The sequence below is a fragment of the Colossoma macropomum genome, unplaced genomic scaffold, assembly GCF_904425465.1.
Source record: "Colossoma macropomum unplaced genomic scaffold, Colossoma_macropomum, whole genome shotgun sequence".
In the NCBI taxonomy this organism is placed as follows: Eukaryota; Metazoa; Chordata; class Actinopteri; order Characiformes; family Serrasalmidae; genus Colossoma; species Colossoma macropomum.
The window spans coordinates 8882175-8900569 of NW_023494792.1; the positions used below are offsets into that span (position 1 = coordinate 8882175).

The window sequence follows — 18395 nt, forward strand, 5'->3', positions numbered from 1 at the left end:
TCAAAGGTATTAAAACAGAAAAACTGGAGTTGCAATATTTTCTTATAACAGCAATGATAAACAGTAATATAATCTCCCTATATGGTTGCGATCTCTCTGTTCTTAAAGTATACAGTAGGTCTGGTACCTTCTGAGCCTCAAAGGCCTTGCGCAGCTTCATGTAATTTGTGAGAGCTCTCATGGCGATGGGCAGCTTGCCGATGACCTTCAGGTCAATAGGACGCCTGTGAGCAGTCGTGATAAAGGTATTCATCCACCAGTATGTGCTCTTCGACAGCAGGTTGACGAATGGCTGCAGGAAGCGTACACCCAGGTCCTGCAGGTCCTCAGGAGGCTTCACTTCCGTGGGGTGGGCAAAACACATATAGCGCTGTACACACAGAGCAACGGCATTAGACGGATAAGCAAGATGAGCAAGGGACTAGGGGGTAAAAATAAAGATGTGTAGTGTACCACTAAAGACAAACCTCATTAAATGTACATTTGTAACAAATACTTAGAAATACACTGCCCACTGTAAGAAAACTCCTGTAATGAAATTAGGATAAAATGCCTGGGGGCAAAGTATACATACATATATATAGTCAGGGAGAATACACAGCACTTTGACAACAAAAAACACTTTTATACAATATATCTGCTAGAGCATATAGAGCAATGCAATACCTCTCTCAAATCAGCTCTGTATATAACCTTGCTACCCAGACAGGCTGCTTCGAGAACTGGCATGGTTTCTGAGAGTGGCTGCAGGTGGTAAATAATGCTTATTTAGTGAGCCAACAGAAAACATTAATTGAAACCTACATCCCACACAAGCAATAAGCAAAACCATCTTCAAATAAAATAAAGAAGAACTGTTTCTACAAGATGGCCAGATGCTGTAGGTTATACGCTGTATACCAGACAGAGTCTGGAGTATGTAGTTGACATAAAAGGTGACATACATAAAAAAGAAAGAAACCAGAGCAGGAAAAATGGACAATGCTATATGGATGCCAGGATTCTATCATGAGTGACTCCACCAAAAAAAATCCCTCTGCATTTCTGTTGTGCATCACTGACAAGCATTAATGGATAGCCTGAGAAAAGTAGGTTACATGCCAGCAAAAGATCATACAAGGAGCTTTCAAGCAGCTGGCTATTTATATCCATACAGATAACCCACTACTCTCCAGCTTAACCACTGCAATTAACCATCTACAATTATAATTACAAATCCTGTAATTAACCCTACAATAGATGACTCCTAAAAGAATGTTCAATCTATCAATGCATCATTAATGTTAAAAAAAACTCAGGGGGGACTGAAGCCTTTACACATTGTAGCCTCCAACAGAAACCTATATTCATCAGTACTAAGAGCAATTAGAAAAGGCATTGAAGAAGCCTCAATGTTGGCATGGAAAAATCAAAAGGATGATGCTAAAAGGCAAGAGGCTTGATTGCTCTTGGAGAGAGCACAGATGTGCCACAACTAAGCTTCCAATCTAAACACACACACAGTGTCCATTCAACTGGAACTAAACTTATGCTTTGAAGGACACTCTAGGAATGGATCAAAGAAATTTCTATGAAAGCACAAACACACATGGTGCGAGATCAATGACAATACAAATGCACATAAACATACCCCAAAATTACTCTTGTTTATGCACATCACGTACCTCTCGATACAGCAATAAAGGACTTATCATTCAACCAAGACGATCTTTTCATCTGTGAAATAACTTTTGTTTTCCAATGATCAGACAGAGCTCCTGCCATTCACATCATGCAACAAAAAAATAAAAAAAACAGCACGACACAACATTGTCCACAGTATCACCACCATCAGCAGCAACACTATCCTAGGCTTATTAACAACCCCTTGCCCTGATTACACAAGTCTCCCTCTCAAACAATGCTGCTTTCTGATAGAATCGGCCTCCCTTGCTACTGCAGGCCTAGACAATAAGTGCTGATAAGGACAGTCTGCTTATGAGCTGGTAAAGATGTTGGAGGAGCGTGTCCCTGAGCATACACATGCTGAGGATGCATGGCCACCCTTCTAGGGCTGAGAGGAGAAGGTCAGGCTGAGAAATTTCTCATCAAGGAGAAAAACGCTATATTTTCAACTGAAGGCTAAAAAAGCCTACAGTCAGAGCCTCTGAGATTGAACTTTAATAACCCCGACACAGCAAGTCTTTCAGAGTTGCTGACTAACAAACATTACTTAAATGTCTTTCTTCAGAAATAGTCTTTCAGTTTATTACAAGAGTGTAGAGACCGCTCTTAGCTGAATGCGCATTAATACAAGCATTAGCCACAAATCAATTCAAGCAGCTTCAGTCAACAAAGGAGAAAACCAATAAAAGAGAAAAGTCAACAGAAGAGGTTTGAGTACAGAGAAGCACACATAATTAGGACCTTGTGATTTAGTTAATATTGTCATTGTAATTACTGTATTATTCTGCAATTAACTGAGTTTATAGAACACACCATAACAAGATGCCCAGTGGGTCAGAGTGGGTCAGAGAAATGCAGTGGTAGATTTAACTGTATTTTTATGCAGTAGATGACATATTATTGAATCAGTTGGTGCGTTTTATGTTTAATCAATTGCAGAGGGCACGACTGACATTTCCATGATCTGCCCACCTGTGCATTCTTTCATAGCAACTCTTGCAAGGATGGTCGACCTTTAATGATTTCCATTTCCATTCAGACTAACGAGAAATTGTAGTTCACAACAGTTTTTATGAAAACCCCCAAATCTGTGTGCTCACACACTGAGGTGTTTCTGACACCGTGACAGTGGACACAAAGTGAATGGTCACTTTAAATATTCTGCCTTGGCAAATTTCCCCCAGAAATACACAGTGCGATTTTATGCCATTTTTACACACATAAACACAATCATAAACACTTTGCCAGTATGGGTGGAGACACACAGGCTAACAAAACAGAGGCAAAAAAGTCACCCATATATGCCTTTACTCTGTTTGACTGAGTAGAATTGCGAGGTATAAACATTAATTTTTAAAACTGTCAAAATAGGCTGTAGAGACTACACTGTCCTAACGTGTACATTTCAAGGCACAGTTTGGTTAGCAGCGCTGCAGCTGTTTCTCAGCTTGTTTGCTCAGTATGTATGCAGTATGTTATTTTGAATGAACCAGCTTTATTTTAAATTGTTCATGGACAGAGCTGTCAGTAGGGGCTGCATTTCACACAGCATGGACTGAGCATTTTTATACAGTGTGAGTATGTAAATCGTAGGCTTAGTCCGTACATGTTGGACTATTCAAACTTACAGTGTGACTCACCAAAGAAAAAGATTTCTAAAATCGTGCAGTGTATGTCTGGCTTTAAAGGACATCCAACTACAGGTCAACTAGCCAAACAAAACACTGTAGACATAAAACTCCACGAGTGAGCTCTTCAGATTAGCCTCGAATGTGATTCCCGCTATCACTGTGACAAAGAGACCGATGTTCTACGAGACAGACGAGGAGCATCAAAACTATGAAATGTACTTTTCTTACAACTGTACAGAAGTACTTTTCTGATGTTGAACAAAACCAGTTCTTCTCTACTGCAATGCTACTCGATCCAAGGTAACTAAAGTAACACAGTTATGTGTAAGTTATATGTAAAAAATACTTGAACTTGGTCTGAAAAAATGGTATCAATGCATCCCTAATGGTGTATGGTGACATATTCATCATTTTCAGCCATTCCAGCTTAAAGTAGCTATAAGAACACAGTTCTAGTGTAACCTTCCAAACTGTTACCCATCATTAAATAAAGATTGCTACCGTTTCCGGCTAGGTCGAATGGAATTTTTGCTAATCCAACCCTGCAACCTAAGCTTGTCCAACCTTGCAACAGTTACTTGGATGTTTTGGTCCGTTCTTCATAAAATTTATACACAATGTACAGGGCAACATATATTTTCAAATTATGTCCAAAGCCGAAAAACGACAAAAACCAAGATACAAGGTTTTCATCAGATATATATATCTCGCTGCTGTTGTACCACAACTCGGAACTCGTACCTTCATTTTTTACGTTTTTTTTGTGTTTTTGACATAAATTGAAAATACATTCAGCCCTTTACATTGTGTGTAAATTTAATGATGAATGGACCAAAAATGACTTGGTTCCATTGACTTACATTAAAAGTAAAGTAGGTTTTTTCCTTTTCTCTCCTGTAAAGTTCTCATTTTGGAGATACAAGGTTTTGTTACAACAACAGTGATATATATGAGACAACTATGGAACTATGAAACAAACTATACCTTTAGTTATCTTCACACAACTCCATCATACAAATTTTTAAATTTACTGGTAATGAGGTTCACACACGTGTCTCACATGCAGCACAATACTTACCCTTCCTAGTATAACATTGATCTCCACAGCCAGCAGGAGGCCATAGAGCAGAACCAGCAGACCAGTTAGGCAGTAGCGCAGTTGTCTCATACCGATGCCATGCTCTGTGTACTTGGCAAACTTAATGGTCTTTGTAATGAATGCCAAGATCCAATAAATAAGCAAAGCTGTGGGCAGATTGAGCATAAACAGTGATTGCTCATATTCTTCATACTAGCAATCAGTACTAGCTTTGAAAATGACTCCTTAGTATGTAACAAGAGAGGACAATAAGCTAGTCATGTTATTAAAGCTATGCATAACCAAAGTACTTTTAGACTTTCTGTGCTCCCTCAAAGCAATAACCATCTAACTGGTTGAAAACTGTAATGATGTTGATAAGCACAGGGATACTAACAGCCGTAAATGAAGAAGCCTAAGCTTTCTATTTTTTTCTGTTAGTCATGAGAGTTCTCCAGATGCTCTGAGAGATGAATGAAGGTTACATCTAGCATCATAATCATGACCTGAAGCACGTAAGCCTAGATGCGCTGTACAGCAGTGATACAACTGATAGAAAAGGTTGTATAGGGTATATTGACTCAAAGAGATTACTGGGGATTTACACAGATCATAAATAACACATAGATAGGCCAGTGCCATATAAATGTTGTCTCATGTTTCTGCAAGTGAATTCATATTAGAGAATGGAAAACGCCATTCAACCATAAAGCAAGCATTAATCTCACATACTGCAATGCAGTGGCTTTTACGTAACAATCCAAAATGCCCCCATTGTTTATTAGATATACTGCAGCTGTAGTTTTGTCCTAATGAGGATAATTCTATCAGTGGCTGTGGTTATAATCACAAGGACCCCTGGGACATAGAGGCATGCCAAAGCATTTTATCGTGTTGATCTTTAAACGTCTGTTAGTATCCCTCTTAATCAAATAAGCCTCAGATAAGATGTAATTATGCTATGTTACATACAGCTGTTTGAACTATCAGTGACCATATGGGCAGCATGAGGCAAACCAGCAACCTGTCTGTTCTGTTGTTTGCTATTCAAAAGTGTCACTAATGAAGTGTTGATTAAGACTAAAACAACACTATTCATCCAGTGAAATCAATAGCAAAGGTGTCAGTTAGACTTGTAAAGGGAATAGTATTATGTGCATAGTTGGACTGACACTAACACATACCCAACAGCAGTTTTGGAAAGTTGGAGGTCTCTATGTTGTGGTAGTAGATTATAGAAGTGATGGCAGCCATGAAGGCCAGACATGAGGGCATATAGAGATGCAAATGGAGAGACTGAGTGAACCTGTTTGAGAGATAAAAACAGAAAGAGACACAGAGATATGTGAGCTTTGAACATAACTAAAAAAAGGTAATACACTGACAAAAACCGCATTACACTCTTCACAACCTGGGTCTTATCTGGCTATAAAGTGCTCTTTTACTTCCCTAAAGTAAATTAAGGCTTTGTTGTCCCACCAGCACACAAACTAAAAGCGTATGTACCAAACTGTAGCATGGTTCTGCACCCATGCAATGCAGTTTAGTCAAAAGGCAGCGCAGTAATAGATTTTCAGGCCCCTGAGTATTGACCCACTGGTCGAGGTTTCAGACTCAGGCTTGATCTTTGCCATATTGCCACTTGAGTGAAAACAGTGACTAATGCTGGAGGGCTTTTACTTGATTACTTTAGCGCGGGTGCTTACCTATTTTATCTGTCTGAAACAATAAAACTGTCAATACTGGTGGACTCCACGTATCCATAGGCTGACTTTACATGTGCAACGTTCACGCAACTTCACAGTGCTTCTGTTTTACGAACGAAGATGCAAAGTCCGACTTTCATTACTGATTATGCTTGTAGATGTTGGTGAAATAACGGATTGATGTATTGTTGATAAAAGAGACGTTGCCTCATGTTAGAAATTCAACATCATTAACCTACCATGTTAGGAACATGAACCGCAGGCAGTGACCGTTTCATGTACTTCAGAGGCGGTCCAGCAGCTGATTTACTTGCTCTTATAACAGACAGACACCGACAGAGGCTAACGCTATGTTAGGTAATGTAACGTAGCCAACAGCTGATACCGAGTAATGATAGATAACAGATAGCTAGCTAGCTAACTTACTAACTACTCGACTTATCTGAAATTCTCCTACTGTCACTACACTGCTTCAAACACCCAAAAGAAAAATCACCTCTCATCGTCGGTTTTAACCTAACGTTAACGTTAAGTTAGCTCAAGTTACCTCAGGAACTCTGCTAGGATAACTTTAGTTAAGTAGCTAACCTACGTTAGCTTAGTCGGTTAATTTCACAAGGACCTACCTGATTATTCGTATTGCTAGGCCACGATAAATTAAAGTTGATTATCAGTTTATGTTGACTTATCAGACTTACAAAGACACGTAATTATAATTCAGTAAACACAGCACAATACCATAACTGTGAGAACAACTAGCAGAGAAGTTAACCTTACTTAACAGTTGAACGGTTGGTTTTACTCAACTGTAACGTAGCTAGCTAACTTAGCTAGGTTAGCTAGTGGTTCAAGTAAATAATGCTGGCAGTTGCCTCGTACTGATCCAGTTTTCCGTTGAATTTGAATTTAAAATAGTTAAGATTTATCTTCGGTGGCCATCTAACAGGAAAACGCCTCAATGTTTTAATTAAATGTAATTTTAGTACTTTTACTCAAAATCAATTCGGATTTTCCGTTGTATTGGTAAAATTCAGTAGTCCTAGTTGTGTGACTGAAAGACTACATTTCTTAGACCTGTGGTTCAATTGATTTATAACATTTCTTCAGACGGTATGATTAGAGAATGTGGAAATTTAAAAGAAAGGAAATTTAAAATATCAAATCAGGACGTGGATTATACAATCTAAGGATAAAGTCTTACAGACTGCTGAATAAATCCATTTAACTTCGACTACGAAGAACACAAAGCAAGTACAGACTCTTTTCCGATACAGCGCGCTCTGAGCTACAGTTGATGAAATGGGGCATTTAAGAAAGTGTTGTAGTCATGTCCGTGTCATTTCCAGCTTGAAATGGCACCTGAGTCATTCTGTGCCCCAGGTAAAAAGTGTTGCTGAGGATCCAAACATGTTTTAAAAACCAAAAAGGCCTTCATGCCTTCCTTTTTTGTCTTTGCTCATAGAATGTTTAGTAAGACATAAATGTATTACCCATATTATTTTCTTCTCAAATATTTGTGTGATTTTATATCTAGTCTGAGAATGCAAAATAGGCTCTTTCACGAACAATTTTTAATGAATGAAACACATTATCAGTTTTCATAAACACAAAATATTTTTGTTATAAAAAAAAAAACCTTAAGATTCTAAAGTAACTTATTACATTATTATTTTTCTTGAGTTAACTCAACTTGAGGACACTAAAGTTCCCCCAACTCAAACGTCTTAGTTCTCCTAACTCACATCTTTTTAGTTCAGCATCTCAGTAACGATTAGCTTTCTTGCTCTCTTTCCTTATAATTTCCTGACTTTTACTAAACTTCCCCCCATTAAACATTTATGGACACAGAAATATGCGTGGTAACCATCTAAGCCAGAGGTGTCTAGTCTTATGGTCTTATCTGCAAAGGGACAGTGTTGCTGCAGGTTTTCATTCCAATAAAGCAATAGCTCATGTGATCAATTGTTGAAGACTGATATTAAATGATTAAACAAGTGGAATCTGATGAGCCCCTGCTGAATTAAACCTGTAGCCCCACTGGCTGATAAGACCAGACACACCTAGCTTAGATAGATTCACCTTTCAGGAACCCCTGAAGTTACTCATATATATAATATTGTTGTGAACTTATTATTTGATGTTCAGTTAATATACATCTTAGCTCAGTTTTAAGTTTTTCTTAACAGTCGCTTTACATTTCCATTCAGTGTATTCATGTGAAAAATTTCCATCAAAAACATTTTATATCTAAGAAAAAAACAGCTTTCAATATGATAATGGTAGTGACATTTGTATGCTATAAAACATACTACGCAAATCAGGGAACCGATTTTTCAAAATTTCTCTATAATTTAATGGTTCAGATATAAACAAAGCCATTCAGAGTGGTTTGCTGTGAAAGGCTTCATTTCATAAAAACATACTGACTCAGAATTGTTCAGAGTGGTGGTGATAGGAACCAGACATCTGTTTAATGCCTCTAAAACCTCCTTCACAAAAAGTTATTACATTAAATAGTTATGAATACACAGCCTGATGTCTGAGACATAATTCTACGATAGTTCTGTGATAAAGTTTTGGCCTAAAACAAATTTTAATCAATTTATTTTAATCAATTCATGGTGAAGGGACACATGAAGGGCTTTCTACAGCTAAATAGCCTCCAAAAAGATCTTATTTTTTGAGGTTGACCACTATTTTACCATCATCAACATTACATATAAAAAATTCAGAAGACGTGTAGGTTCACTGGTGGTTTTCAATAGTAATAGTAAATAAACTGCCTGCATTTGTTTTGTAGACATGGCCATCCCTGGTTCCCATCACCGCCACTCTAAAGAAATCTGAGTCTGCAAGTTTCTATACAAATGAAACATTTCACAACAGACCAATTTGAATGAATCTGTTTATATCTCGACCACCTAATTATGTAGACATTTTCAAAAATCAGTGGAATTCCCCTTTAAGTTCTGTTTTCATTAAGTGTTAAAATGTTAATTTTATAACATATCACATACAATAATAACATACAATAACATATCATACAATAACATATCACACAATATAACATCAGTTTTAAGAATGTATTGTGCTTAATATAATTTTCATTTTCAGGTTTTTTTATGATATGTAAAACATACTATAGCCGCTAATCTTACAAGCTAGTGGGATAATCAAATGTGTTGCCAAGAGGCTTTAATTATTTTTGAAATGCTTCTGCCAAGTTATTCTAGAAAATTTTTCTTTCTGCAACTCGTAACTTGAAAGTTTCATCTTGTAAAGCCAGGGTAAGCAGGAGTCCTGCAAGCGTTAACTGTAAGCAAGAGCTCTGAGCAAAACCTACCCATCGGACACAATGCCCTCTGCGATCTCACACACCAGCACAAAGAGGAGGATGAAGGTGAGGATCCAGCGCAGGTTGTGCCCAGGGAAGTGCAGCCAGGTGCTGTGATGGATGTGAACTTTGGAGCTCTGGCTGCCCCAACCTGCAAATGGACATACAGGACAAATTCATGCAATCAATAGCCAATGATGACTAATGCTATTTTGCTTTTATACACATCTATAAAACAACTTTGAAATGTGGCTGTCATTTTTAACCACTGCAAATGGTTGGGAACCTTGACACCTAAATTGTAACTTGTATAGTGGAGTTGCTAATTTTGGGCTTTTAAGTGCCAAAGTTCTGCAGAGCTAGCAGCACAACATCTGTCCCTTTGCTGCATCACATCCCGAGACACCCCTAAAGAACAAAGGTCTGCCGCTCATTGTATTTTGGCTTCTGTCCAGCTTGGTAATGTGTTATTCTGGAGCCAAAGCCACTTGCCTGCCGATTACATTATGCTAATGGAGCATTCCCAGGTGAAGGGATGAGTTTAATCCTGGAGAGAATGATTCACAGCCTCCAGCTCCACACTCCTGATCCATCTGTGTAGCTTTAACGCCTCTCTTCTTTATGTGGGCTAACTAACGCCTTACAGCCTCCAAGAGCCTCCTCTCTCATCTCAAGAACATTCAGTGAGATGAATTACTTGTAAATAGACTGCTCATAATGCAGAAAAGCAAGTCTGGGTATCTTTGCCTTTAATGCCTAAGGAGAGGGTGAAGATTTCTTTGCATTTCTGATCAAGACATGACATCAACATTGGTGCATACAGCTGTGTTTAAGAGACAACTGGCCACTTGTATGTTAATTTAAAATAAAAAATCAAGTGACTTTTGGCCTTAAGTTTTCACTGTACCTTAAGTGAGCTTTAAAACGGTTTGAAAGGTTATTTTAAATGTAATCAAAGTCATTCAGAGTGGTTTGACGTGAAATGGTTCATTACAGAGATTTCTTTACAGTGGTGGTAATAAGAAACAAGGGGTCGAAACACAAATACAGCCATTTTATGTACTATCCAAAATGATCTGTGAACCTACAAGAGTCTTTTGAATGTTAAATGTAATGTTTATAATGGTAAAATAGTGGAAAACTTAAAAAAAAAGTCTCACAACACACTTTATTACCATAAATAGATTTTAAAAATACGTTTTAGACCAAAATCTTCTGTCAAAACTACCGCAAACAATCATTCAGGCAGTGGTTTCATGACCATTTCATGTAACAGTTTTCTGAGGGAGCTTTTAGTGACATTAAATGGTTTAAACGTCTGGTTCTTCTCACCACCACTGTGAACAGTTCTGACCCTGTAATTTTTTCTAGAATAAAGTATTTCACATCAAACGACCCTAAATGACTTTGTTTACATCTTAACAATTAAATTATGCAGCAATTTTGAAAAAAAATTGTGGACTTCCCCTTTAAGCATAAACTGTAAATTGTAAATTGACTTCTAGACTCTAAGTCTAACTTTCACCATATTAGTTATTGACAAATGCAAGATGTAAATTTAAATGTACTGCTTCAAATGCATTCCTTAAGCATTTAACCTAAGACAAATACTTATGTTTTATGCAAGCGGCCACAGGCATAAAGTTCACTCCCAACCAACACCACCACTCAGTGATGGCTTCAGCTCCTGTTTTGTAAATTTCACAGCTAAGGTCATATTTGTTTGCTGCGTTCTCAGAATACATCATCAACCCCCTGGGTGCCTCTGCTAGGTCACATTTCTAAAAAACCACTCTCACACATGCAGTCTATCTTTGGCCCTGCAGGGCCTATTTAAGCTGGTCTTATGTCAGATAAACCATTACTGTAGCATGTCCCATGCTACTGTACCATCACTTACACTCGTAAAAGTAAAGTGTCCTGAATGGCTCTTGACTTTGACATATGGTTCTAGGAAAAATCCTTTCATTAATATAGAAGCTTTACTTGTGGAGGTAGGGCTGAATGATTTCTGACAAACATTGCGACTGTGATTAAAATGCGATTATGTTCTATAAAATGAGCTCCAGGCCTGTTTATTTCTTCTTTTTTTTTGACAAGAATAACATCAGATTTTCAGACTTGAGGACTGAATGCTGAAGAGAAGGTACCAGACCGACAGTTTAACAGCTCTAATAGGTTAAATTTCCCCATGTAAAACTTGTTAAGACTACATTGAATAATGTGAGATACAATTAAAGTTGCAGCTGTTGCGATTTAAAAAGTGCTCTCTTTCAAATTGCAATTCAATATAAAAATGATTCATCATTCATACCTATGTGGAGGTTCTTTAAACTTCAAAAAGGTTTGTCATTACACTCATGCCACTCATTTACTAAAGCAGTTCATCCTCTGAAAGGTTCCTTGGAGAATCAAGAGTGGATCTTTCACAGCACTGCTCCAAATAACCATTTTAGGAATCTTTATTTGAAACAGTGTCACCCAGCCCAGGTTTTTAGGCATTTATGGCCAGTTAAGCTCTAAATTAGCTGACTAACTAAACTGCAAATCACATTACTCAAGCAAGATTACCTTGATCAGGTAAATGGGAGAGCAGTAGGTCACATGCAACAAATACAGACAGGTGCCTTCTGATTCATGGCAGCATCATTCAAGCTTTTCGTGTGATGACACAACACGGCACGTTGCCACGTGTGCCCCGGCACTCAGCCTGTCCCAGACACTCACCGATGAAGAGGATGGGGAAGGTGATGAACAGCAGGAAGACGTGGGGCACCACAGTGAGCGCGTCTAGGAAACATCCGTTGTTGAGCACGCCTTGGTCCACGTTGTAGGCGGCTGAGTTGTTCTCGTTGCCGCAGAAGGACAAGGACATTGTTGAGCCCGGGCTCTGCAGGAGCAGCAGAGGTTAAACAGATGGGGGAGATGGGGGAAAGGGTAAAGGAGAAAGGCTGAAAGAGAGGCTGTCAGGGCATAGCAGAGTTACATCCTTGCTGCAGGTGGACTGCAGGAGACAGGCAAGAGTCTGCGGCTGCTGAAGTCCCACTCCAGATCCCCCTGGCTAAGCAGCTGCTGTTTGCTAACTGGAGAAACTGAGGAATGCCTGCATCGGGTTCCACCGGCACCAGCGCAGCAGCTCAAAGACATCCTTTTAATAACCTCTTCAGCTCAGTGCCAAAAAAAATGGAAGCATCTCCGCTCCGGGAAAAAAAACCCACACACACTCACATACGGACGAACACACATGCAGAGGAGGACAGCGGCTAGAAAGACACTGCAGTCTCTTCTCCTGTGCATAAGCACTCAAAGCTGACCTTGTGAGAGTATGTCGGTGCATGTCTGTGCCTCAGAGTGTTTGCATCTGTGTGTGTTCGCATGACAGGCAGGGATGGTGTGGGAGAGAAGGAAGGAGACAGAGACAGAGAGAGAGAGAGATAGAGTGAAGGAGAGTGGGGGAGGGAGAGGAGACATGCAGCAGCTTCAGGACGCTTTTCACACGTCATGCTGAGGAACGTGTTTGGCATGATAAATCACACACGACTGTCGATTTGAATGGAAAACCTTCAGAAAAACTGCCCTGCCGGGCTTTTCTGCAAATTAAAGCAAGCTGTACATAAATCCTCCAGGATGGCAGAAGCACAAAATAGCATGTGTAACTAGGACACACAGAAGGCAGCAGAGAAGATCAAAACCACCAACCCGAAGAGCTCCAACATAATCCAACATAAAGAGATTCGCGTTTTGAATAGCTTCTTCAACAAATGCATTTTAGTATGCAGCTTAATGTGAAACTTGTCCATTGTCTATTGCTTATAATACTATTTTTTTGAAGGTATTGACATAAAGCAACTGTCATTCATTATCTCTGACAACTCCCAGTCAAATCTGTAAATAAAAATAACTGATACTTGTCTAACCCCAATATTTCATTCTATGTTCAATTCTATGATCTATGTCTAAGCTGGTTACCTGATCCATGCAGAAATCAGAAACCAGGCATTTACAGCCCCCCTCTCGTCCTCTCTCTCACTTCCTGTCCTGCACTCAAATACCACCCCACAGTCGACATGGGAACCTTCATCCATACACTCAACTTATGAGAAGCAGCATAAGGCAGGACATTGATTCACAGGCACTCAGAAAGGGGTGGAATGAGGGGTGTCTGGGAGTGCACATACAGATGAACACACTCTGACATCTACAATTTCACAATGTGGTGTTGTACATATGCCCCATATATCATGTTTATATGCATATTGTCACTGTTAGACAAAAACTAAAAAAGTAGTGACTTTGCAGGAAAAAGGAAATCTTAATGAAAGCTAGTGTAAATATATTTTACATTCCTTTAATTATAATTTTTTTGTTGAGAATGAAGAGCAGCCGGTACATCTAATTGTGTCAAAAAAATGAAAAACAATACAAATAAAGACTATATGCTTTTAGGCAGAATACTTTAACAAAGCAGTGATGGTTGAATAGCGATTGCGCATATTCATTCAGTAACATATTCAGCTGTTCCCACAATCCCCTGAGCAGGACCGTGTGTCTAAGCAAACAGTTCACCATATGCCAATAACAATATACCCCAATAATAAAAAGCTGAGTCATTATCAGTGTACTGTGCCTTTGGGAACTCATAACTTTCAATAAAACGATTTTTAATTCCTTTTAATAGTTATAAGACTATAGACTACCCAGAAAACATCTGTGTTCAGCTTAAACCCTTTTTACTTTGCAATGGCAAGGCAACATCTTATGATGCAACCACAAGTTGTGTCCACCCTGTCATGGACAAACACAACATATATTAATTATGCTTCTAAAGTGTTGTAGAAATTAGAGAGCTAGAGGCTTCAATGTAATATTAGAGATATTTTGTGCCCTTATCAACAGTACTTCTTATGACCCCTCAAAATCTTTTAGAGTTATGGATTTTGCTATAAAACTAGTTTCTTTCTTCACCGTTTCTGCATCAGACATCCTTTTTTTCACAAACAATGGTAACAGTAAACATCTTTGAAAATTGGAATACAATTATTTGACCCACTGTTATGTACAATAAATCAATTATAATGGTAAAATGGCATAAAAATGCCATTAAAGTTTGTTCTCTGTAGAGAATGTGATACTCATTTTCACTTGTATTCCATTACATCCCAACTCTGAATATATGTGAGAAGAATTTTCTGAGCCTTAACACTAACTTTTCAGTAATCAAAAGAGTTTTGCCCTTTAGTTTTAAACAATGAAAACCAGAATCTGCTTGCTATTCTCTGATTTTCCTACAAAGTCATTACTTTGTCCTGAAAATATACAAACACACACACACACACACACACTCTGATAATGTATGAATGACATCTGGATCAAAAGTCTCTATACATAATATAATCTCTATATGTTAGCAATAAGCCTCAAGGGGCTGTGTGTTACAGTGACATGTAAGGGGTTTTGTTAGGCACAACGTGAAAGTACCTTAGTTTAAAGCCTAACTTTGAATATTAATGGAGGAGAGCATGTTATAAATAGGACATAAACTGCAACACACCTCTAATCTTCAAACATAATGTTTTCTCCAGTGGTTTTGAATGAAATGACTCAGTAATCTGAAGCTTACTGCAACCTTTATGAAGTGACCTACTTGATTAATTTAATGTCAGGTGTGACAGGTGCACTTTAATCCATAGAACATACAGTGCAGTAATTTAATAGTGACACAGCATTTGTTTTGGCTGTGTACTCAGCACATTGAAACCTGTCAGCAGGTCCAGACTACCGTTATTTAGTTCTACAACATAAAGATAACTTGTTTCAGGAAACCCTGTATACATAAAAACCATTTTTAAACAAGGTCCACTCACGTCAGAGTAATAAATGAATAATAAATAAATTAAATGATCATGTTTAGCAAACTCTTGAGAAATTAATGACTGCCTACAGTTGTGACCCACTGATATAATTTTCCTTGGTGATGCTATGCAAGCATCTTCAGTTTCTGCTTGCTTAGATGAGATTTATCCCTTAATTATGTCTCAGTATACCACATGTTCAGTGGGGTTTGGGTCATTTCACCCTTTGACCAATTGCTTAATTGCTTTAGATGTACTTTTAAGGTCACACTGCTGCTACAAGGTGAAGCACCATTCACTGAAATGTGAGTCATTTTGTTGGATTTGAGCAGTTAAGAGGCTTCTGGATACTCCAGAGTTCATCTTACTTGTGACATATGTAGTCATATTGTCAATAAAAACAAGGGAACCAGGCGCCTATCAGGTTTCTAGGATTAGGTGGTTTGCTTTGGATTGTGAGCAGTTTGTTTTTATTTTTCTCCACATTATCCTCTTTCTATTACTCTTGTACAGGTCCATTTGATCTTGTCTGTCCATAAGAATTTGTCTCAGAGCTGCACGGTTTTTTAAATGTAATATTTAGCAAACCTGTACTTACTGTGCTGCTGAATGCTGTTTATATCTTTTGATAAACCCTGTGAGGTCACGCTGGTGGATTCTTCTCGTTATACAAAGTCTACATCTTAGACTGAATTCTTGATCTGTTAAACAGTTTATTTATTTTTTATTTCATTTGTCTGTTTTTCCCATGACTGACCATATTCTTCATTCACCCACTGTTGTGGTCTTCTGTGCTCTGTCAGGTTGTTTGTTTATGTTGAGCTCACCAGATTGTTCTTGCTTCTTAACAGTCTAATTGCTTTGGCTAATTCTCTGATTGATTTATTCTCTTCCTCTCAATGGCCCGGTTTTGCCACTTGTTTGGTCCTCATGTTGAGAAAACAACAGACTCCGAATGCAAATGCCACATCCAGCCAGCGCTTGACCTTTTGCTAGCTCTCTTGAGCATGCACTAATAATGCAATGACAAACAACTGGGCAAGCAAACTGAACAGTCAAATGTCCAATTGACCTATCCACCTTCGCCCACAAAATGGGTTCTTACATAGATGCTCTTGCAAGGCTGGATAAGCTTTACAGAACGTAGGTCAAAGTCCTATTCAATATAATGAGAAACTGTAGTGCACTGTTTAGAGCTGCTACATGACAAAAAATATGCAAACATTAGCTCAATTACATGATAAATATAATAAGTCAATAAATAAATAATCTATCAATGTGACCTTTTACACATACAAAATAAACATCACTTGAAATAAAATCACACTCCAAATGCATTTAAACAAAAACTGAGTTACAATTTCTCATGAGGCTGAACGGAATAACAGCCATAGCATTAAATCTCCTTGTTTCTACACTCATTGTCCATTTTATTAGCTCCACTTACCATATAGGTGCACTCTGTAGTTCTACAATTACAGACTGTAGTCCATCTGTTTCTCTGTGAATTTTGTTAGACCCCTTTCTCCTTGTTCTTCACTGGTCAGGACCACCACAGGACCACCACAGAGCAGGTACTATTTGGGTGGTGGATCATTCTCAGCACTGCAGTGACACTGACATCGTGGTGGTGTGTTAGTGTGTGTTGTGCTGGTACGAGTGAATCAGACACAGCAGTGCTGCTGGAGTTTATAAGCACCTCAGTATCACTGTTGGACTGAAAAGTCCACCAACCAGAAATATCCAGCCAGCAGCGTCCTGTGACCACTGATGAAGGACTAGAGGATGACTCTGATTTTACATCTACAAGGTGGACCAACAAGGTCTAATAGAGTGGACAGTGACTTTAAAAACTTCAGCAGCACTGCTGTGTCTGATCCACTCGTACCAGCGAAACACACCATCAACACATCAGTTTCACCACCCAAATAATATCTGCTCTGTGACGGTCCTGTGGGGGTTCCTGACTATTGAAGAACAGAGTGAAAGTTGGGAACAAAGTCTGCAGAGAAACAGGTGGACTACAGTCTGTAATTGTAGAACTACAAAGTGCACCCCTATGGTAAGTGGAGCTGATAAATGGACAATGATACAAGGAGGTGAATTATGTGTTTATATATATTTGGTCCCCTAAAGTTGAAGAGAATAGACTTCATAGTCATTGTTTCATTTCAAGACCACGTGTTGGAGCGCAGGACCAAAACAACAAAAATCATGTCACTTCTCATTGTGTCACGACTCTAAATCAGACACAATAACAGCTCTGACAGACAGTGACGTCCCTGTGTGTCTGCGTGAGGTGAATGGAGCGCTCTATGGGGTCCCAGCTGAACCGCTACTGGACTACTGAGGAAATCAGAGGTCAGGGGTGAAGGCTGACCATGCATCACTAATAAACATAGCGGGCAGCTGGAGCATCCTTGAGCTGTGACAGCCTCTGCTCTCTACTTTATCTTATTACTTTACACACCCGCACAAAAAAAACGGCAATGAAAGCATGGTCAGCAGGCCAGGGCTAGTGTAGTGTTCAGAAGCAGATTGATTATCTAGCTGCCCCCCAAGGCAGCCCCTCACTGTCTCTCAGATACCTCGCATGGCTGCACATCCACAGCAGTAAAGATCTACAACTCAGATGACCAACTCCAGCACGAAGATCGAAGTTTATATATAACAGAATTCGTTATGTTTTCATTTTGCATCACACAAAGTGTGTGAGAGGGTCCTGGAGGGTCACGATGTGATCTGTTAAGTCAAACTTTTAGACTCTAATGAAAACAAATTTGCAAAAATAATAACAATGATGCTACGATCATGTGTCCCAAAACGATCCTGCTTTAAAAACATCAAAATTCTCCATTGGTTTTTATCACTATCAGGCTACATGGCTCAAAATGAACATCATAAATGGCGCCACCACTGTCTACTGTAATAAGAACAAAAGAACAGCGTACATACCGGTCTGTAGCGGGGAATCATCTTAACGCCAAAAAACATCCACGTTCTACCCAAAACGGATCTCAGGTGGAGGACCCAGCGGTGCGATGACGCGCAGCACCTCCAGCGCCAAGCAGCGCCTGAAAGCGCCTCGCTGAGCTACATGCTCTCTGCCCGATGCCACTGAAGCGCTGC

The 18395-nt window shown here is 39.0% G+C and overlaps 1 protein-coding gene across 4 annotated transcripts in view; it reads right to left on the reverse strand.

The window, feature by feature from the left end:
* Window positions 1–18297, reverse strand: part of abcc8 (ATP-binding cassette, sub-family C (CFTR/MRP), member 8) — a 68134-nt gene extending 49837 nt beyond the window's left edge. For 3 of the 4 annotated variants that reach the window (XM_036575833.1, XM_036575831.1, XM_036575830.1), the window contains exons 1-6: window positions 18222–18297; window positions 12142–12304; window positions 9424–9565; window positions 5559–5680; window positions 4375–4541; window positions 128–370 (exon numbers count right to left, since the gene is read on the reverse strand). In XM_036575833.1, coding sequence (XP_036431726.1) covers window positions 128–370; window positions 4375–4541; window positions 5559–5680; window positions 9424–9565; window positions 12142–12304; window positions 18222–18260 — 876 coding nt within the window. In that variant the 5' untranslated portion in view covers window positions 18261–18297. Of the gene's footprint in view, window positions 1–127; window positions 371–4374; window positions 4542–5558; window positions 5681–9423; window positions 9566–12141; window positions 12305–13383; window positions 13427–18221 lie in introns of those variants that run through there. The other variant, XM_036575832.1, reaches the window with a different exon arrangement.
* Between the last annotated feature and the right edge of the window lie 98 nt (window positions 18298–18395).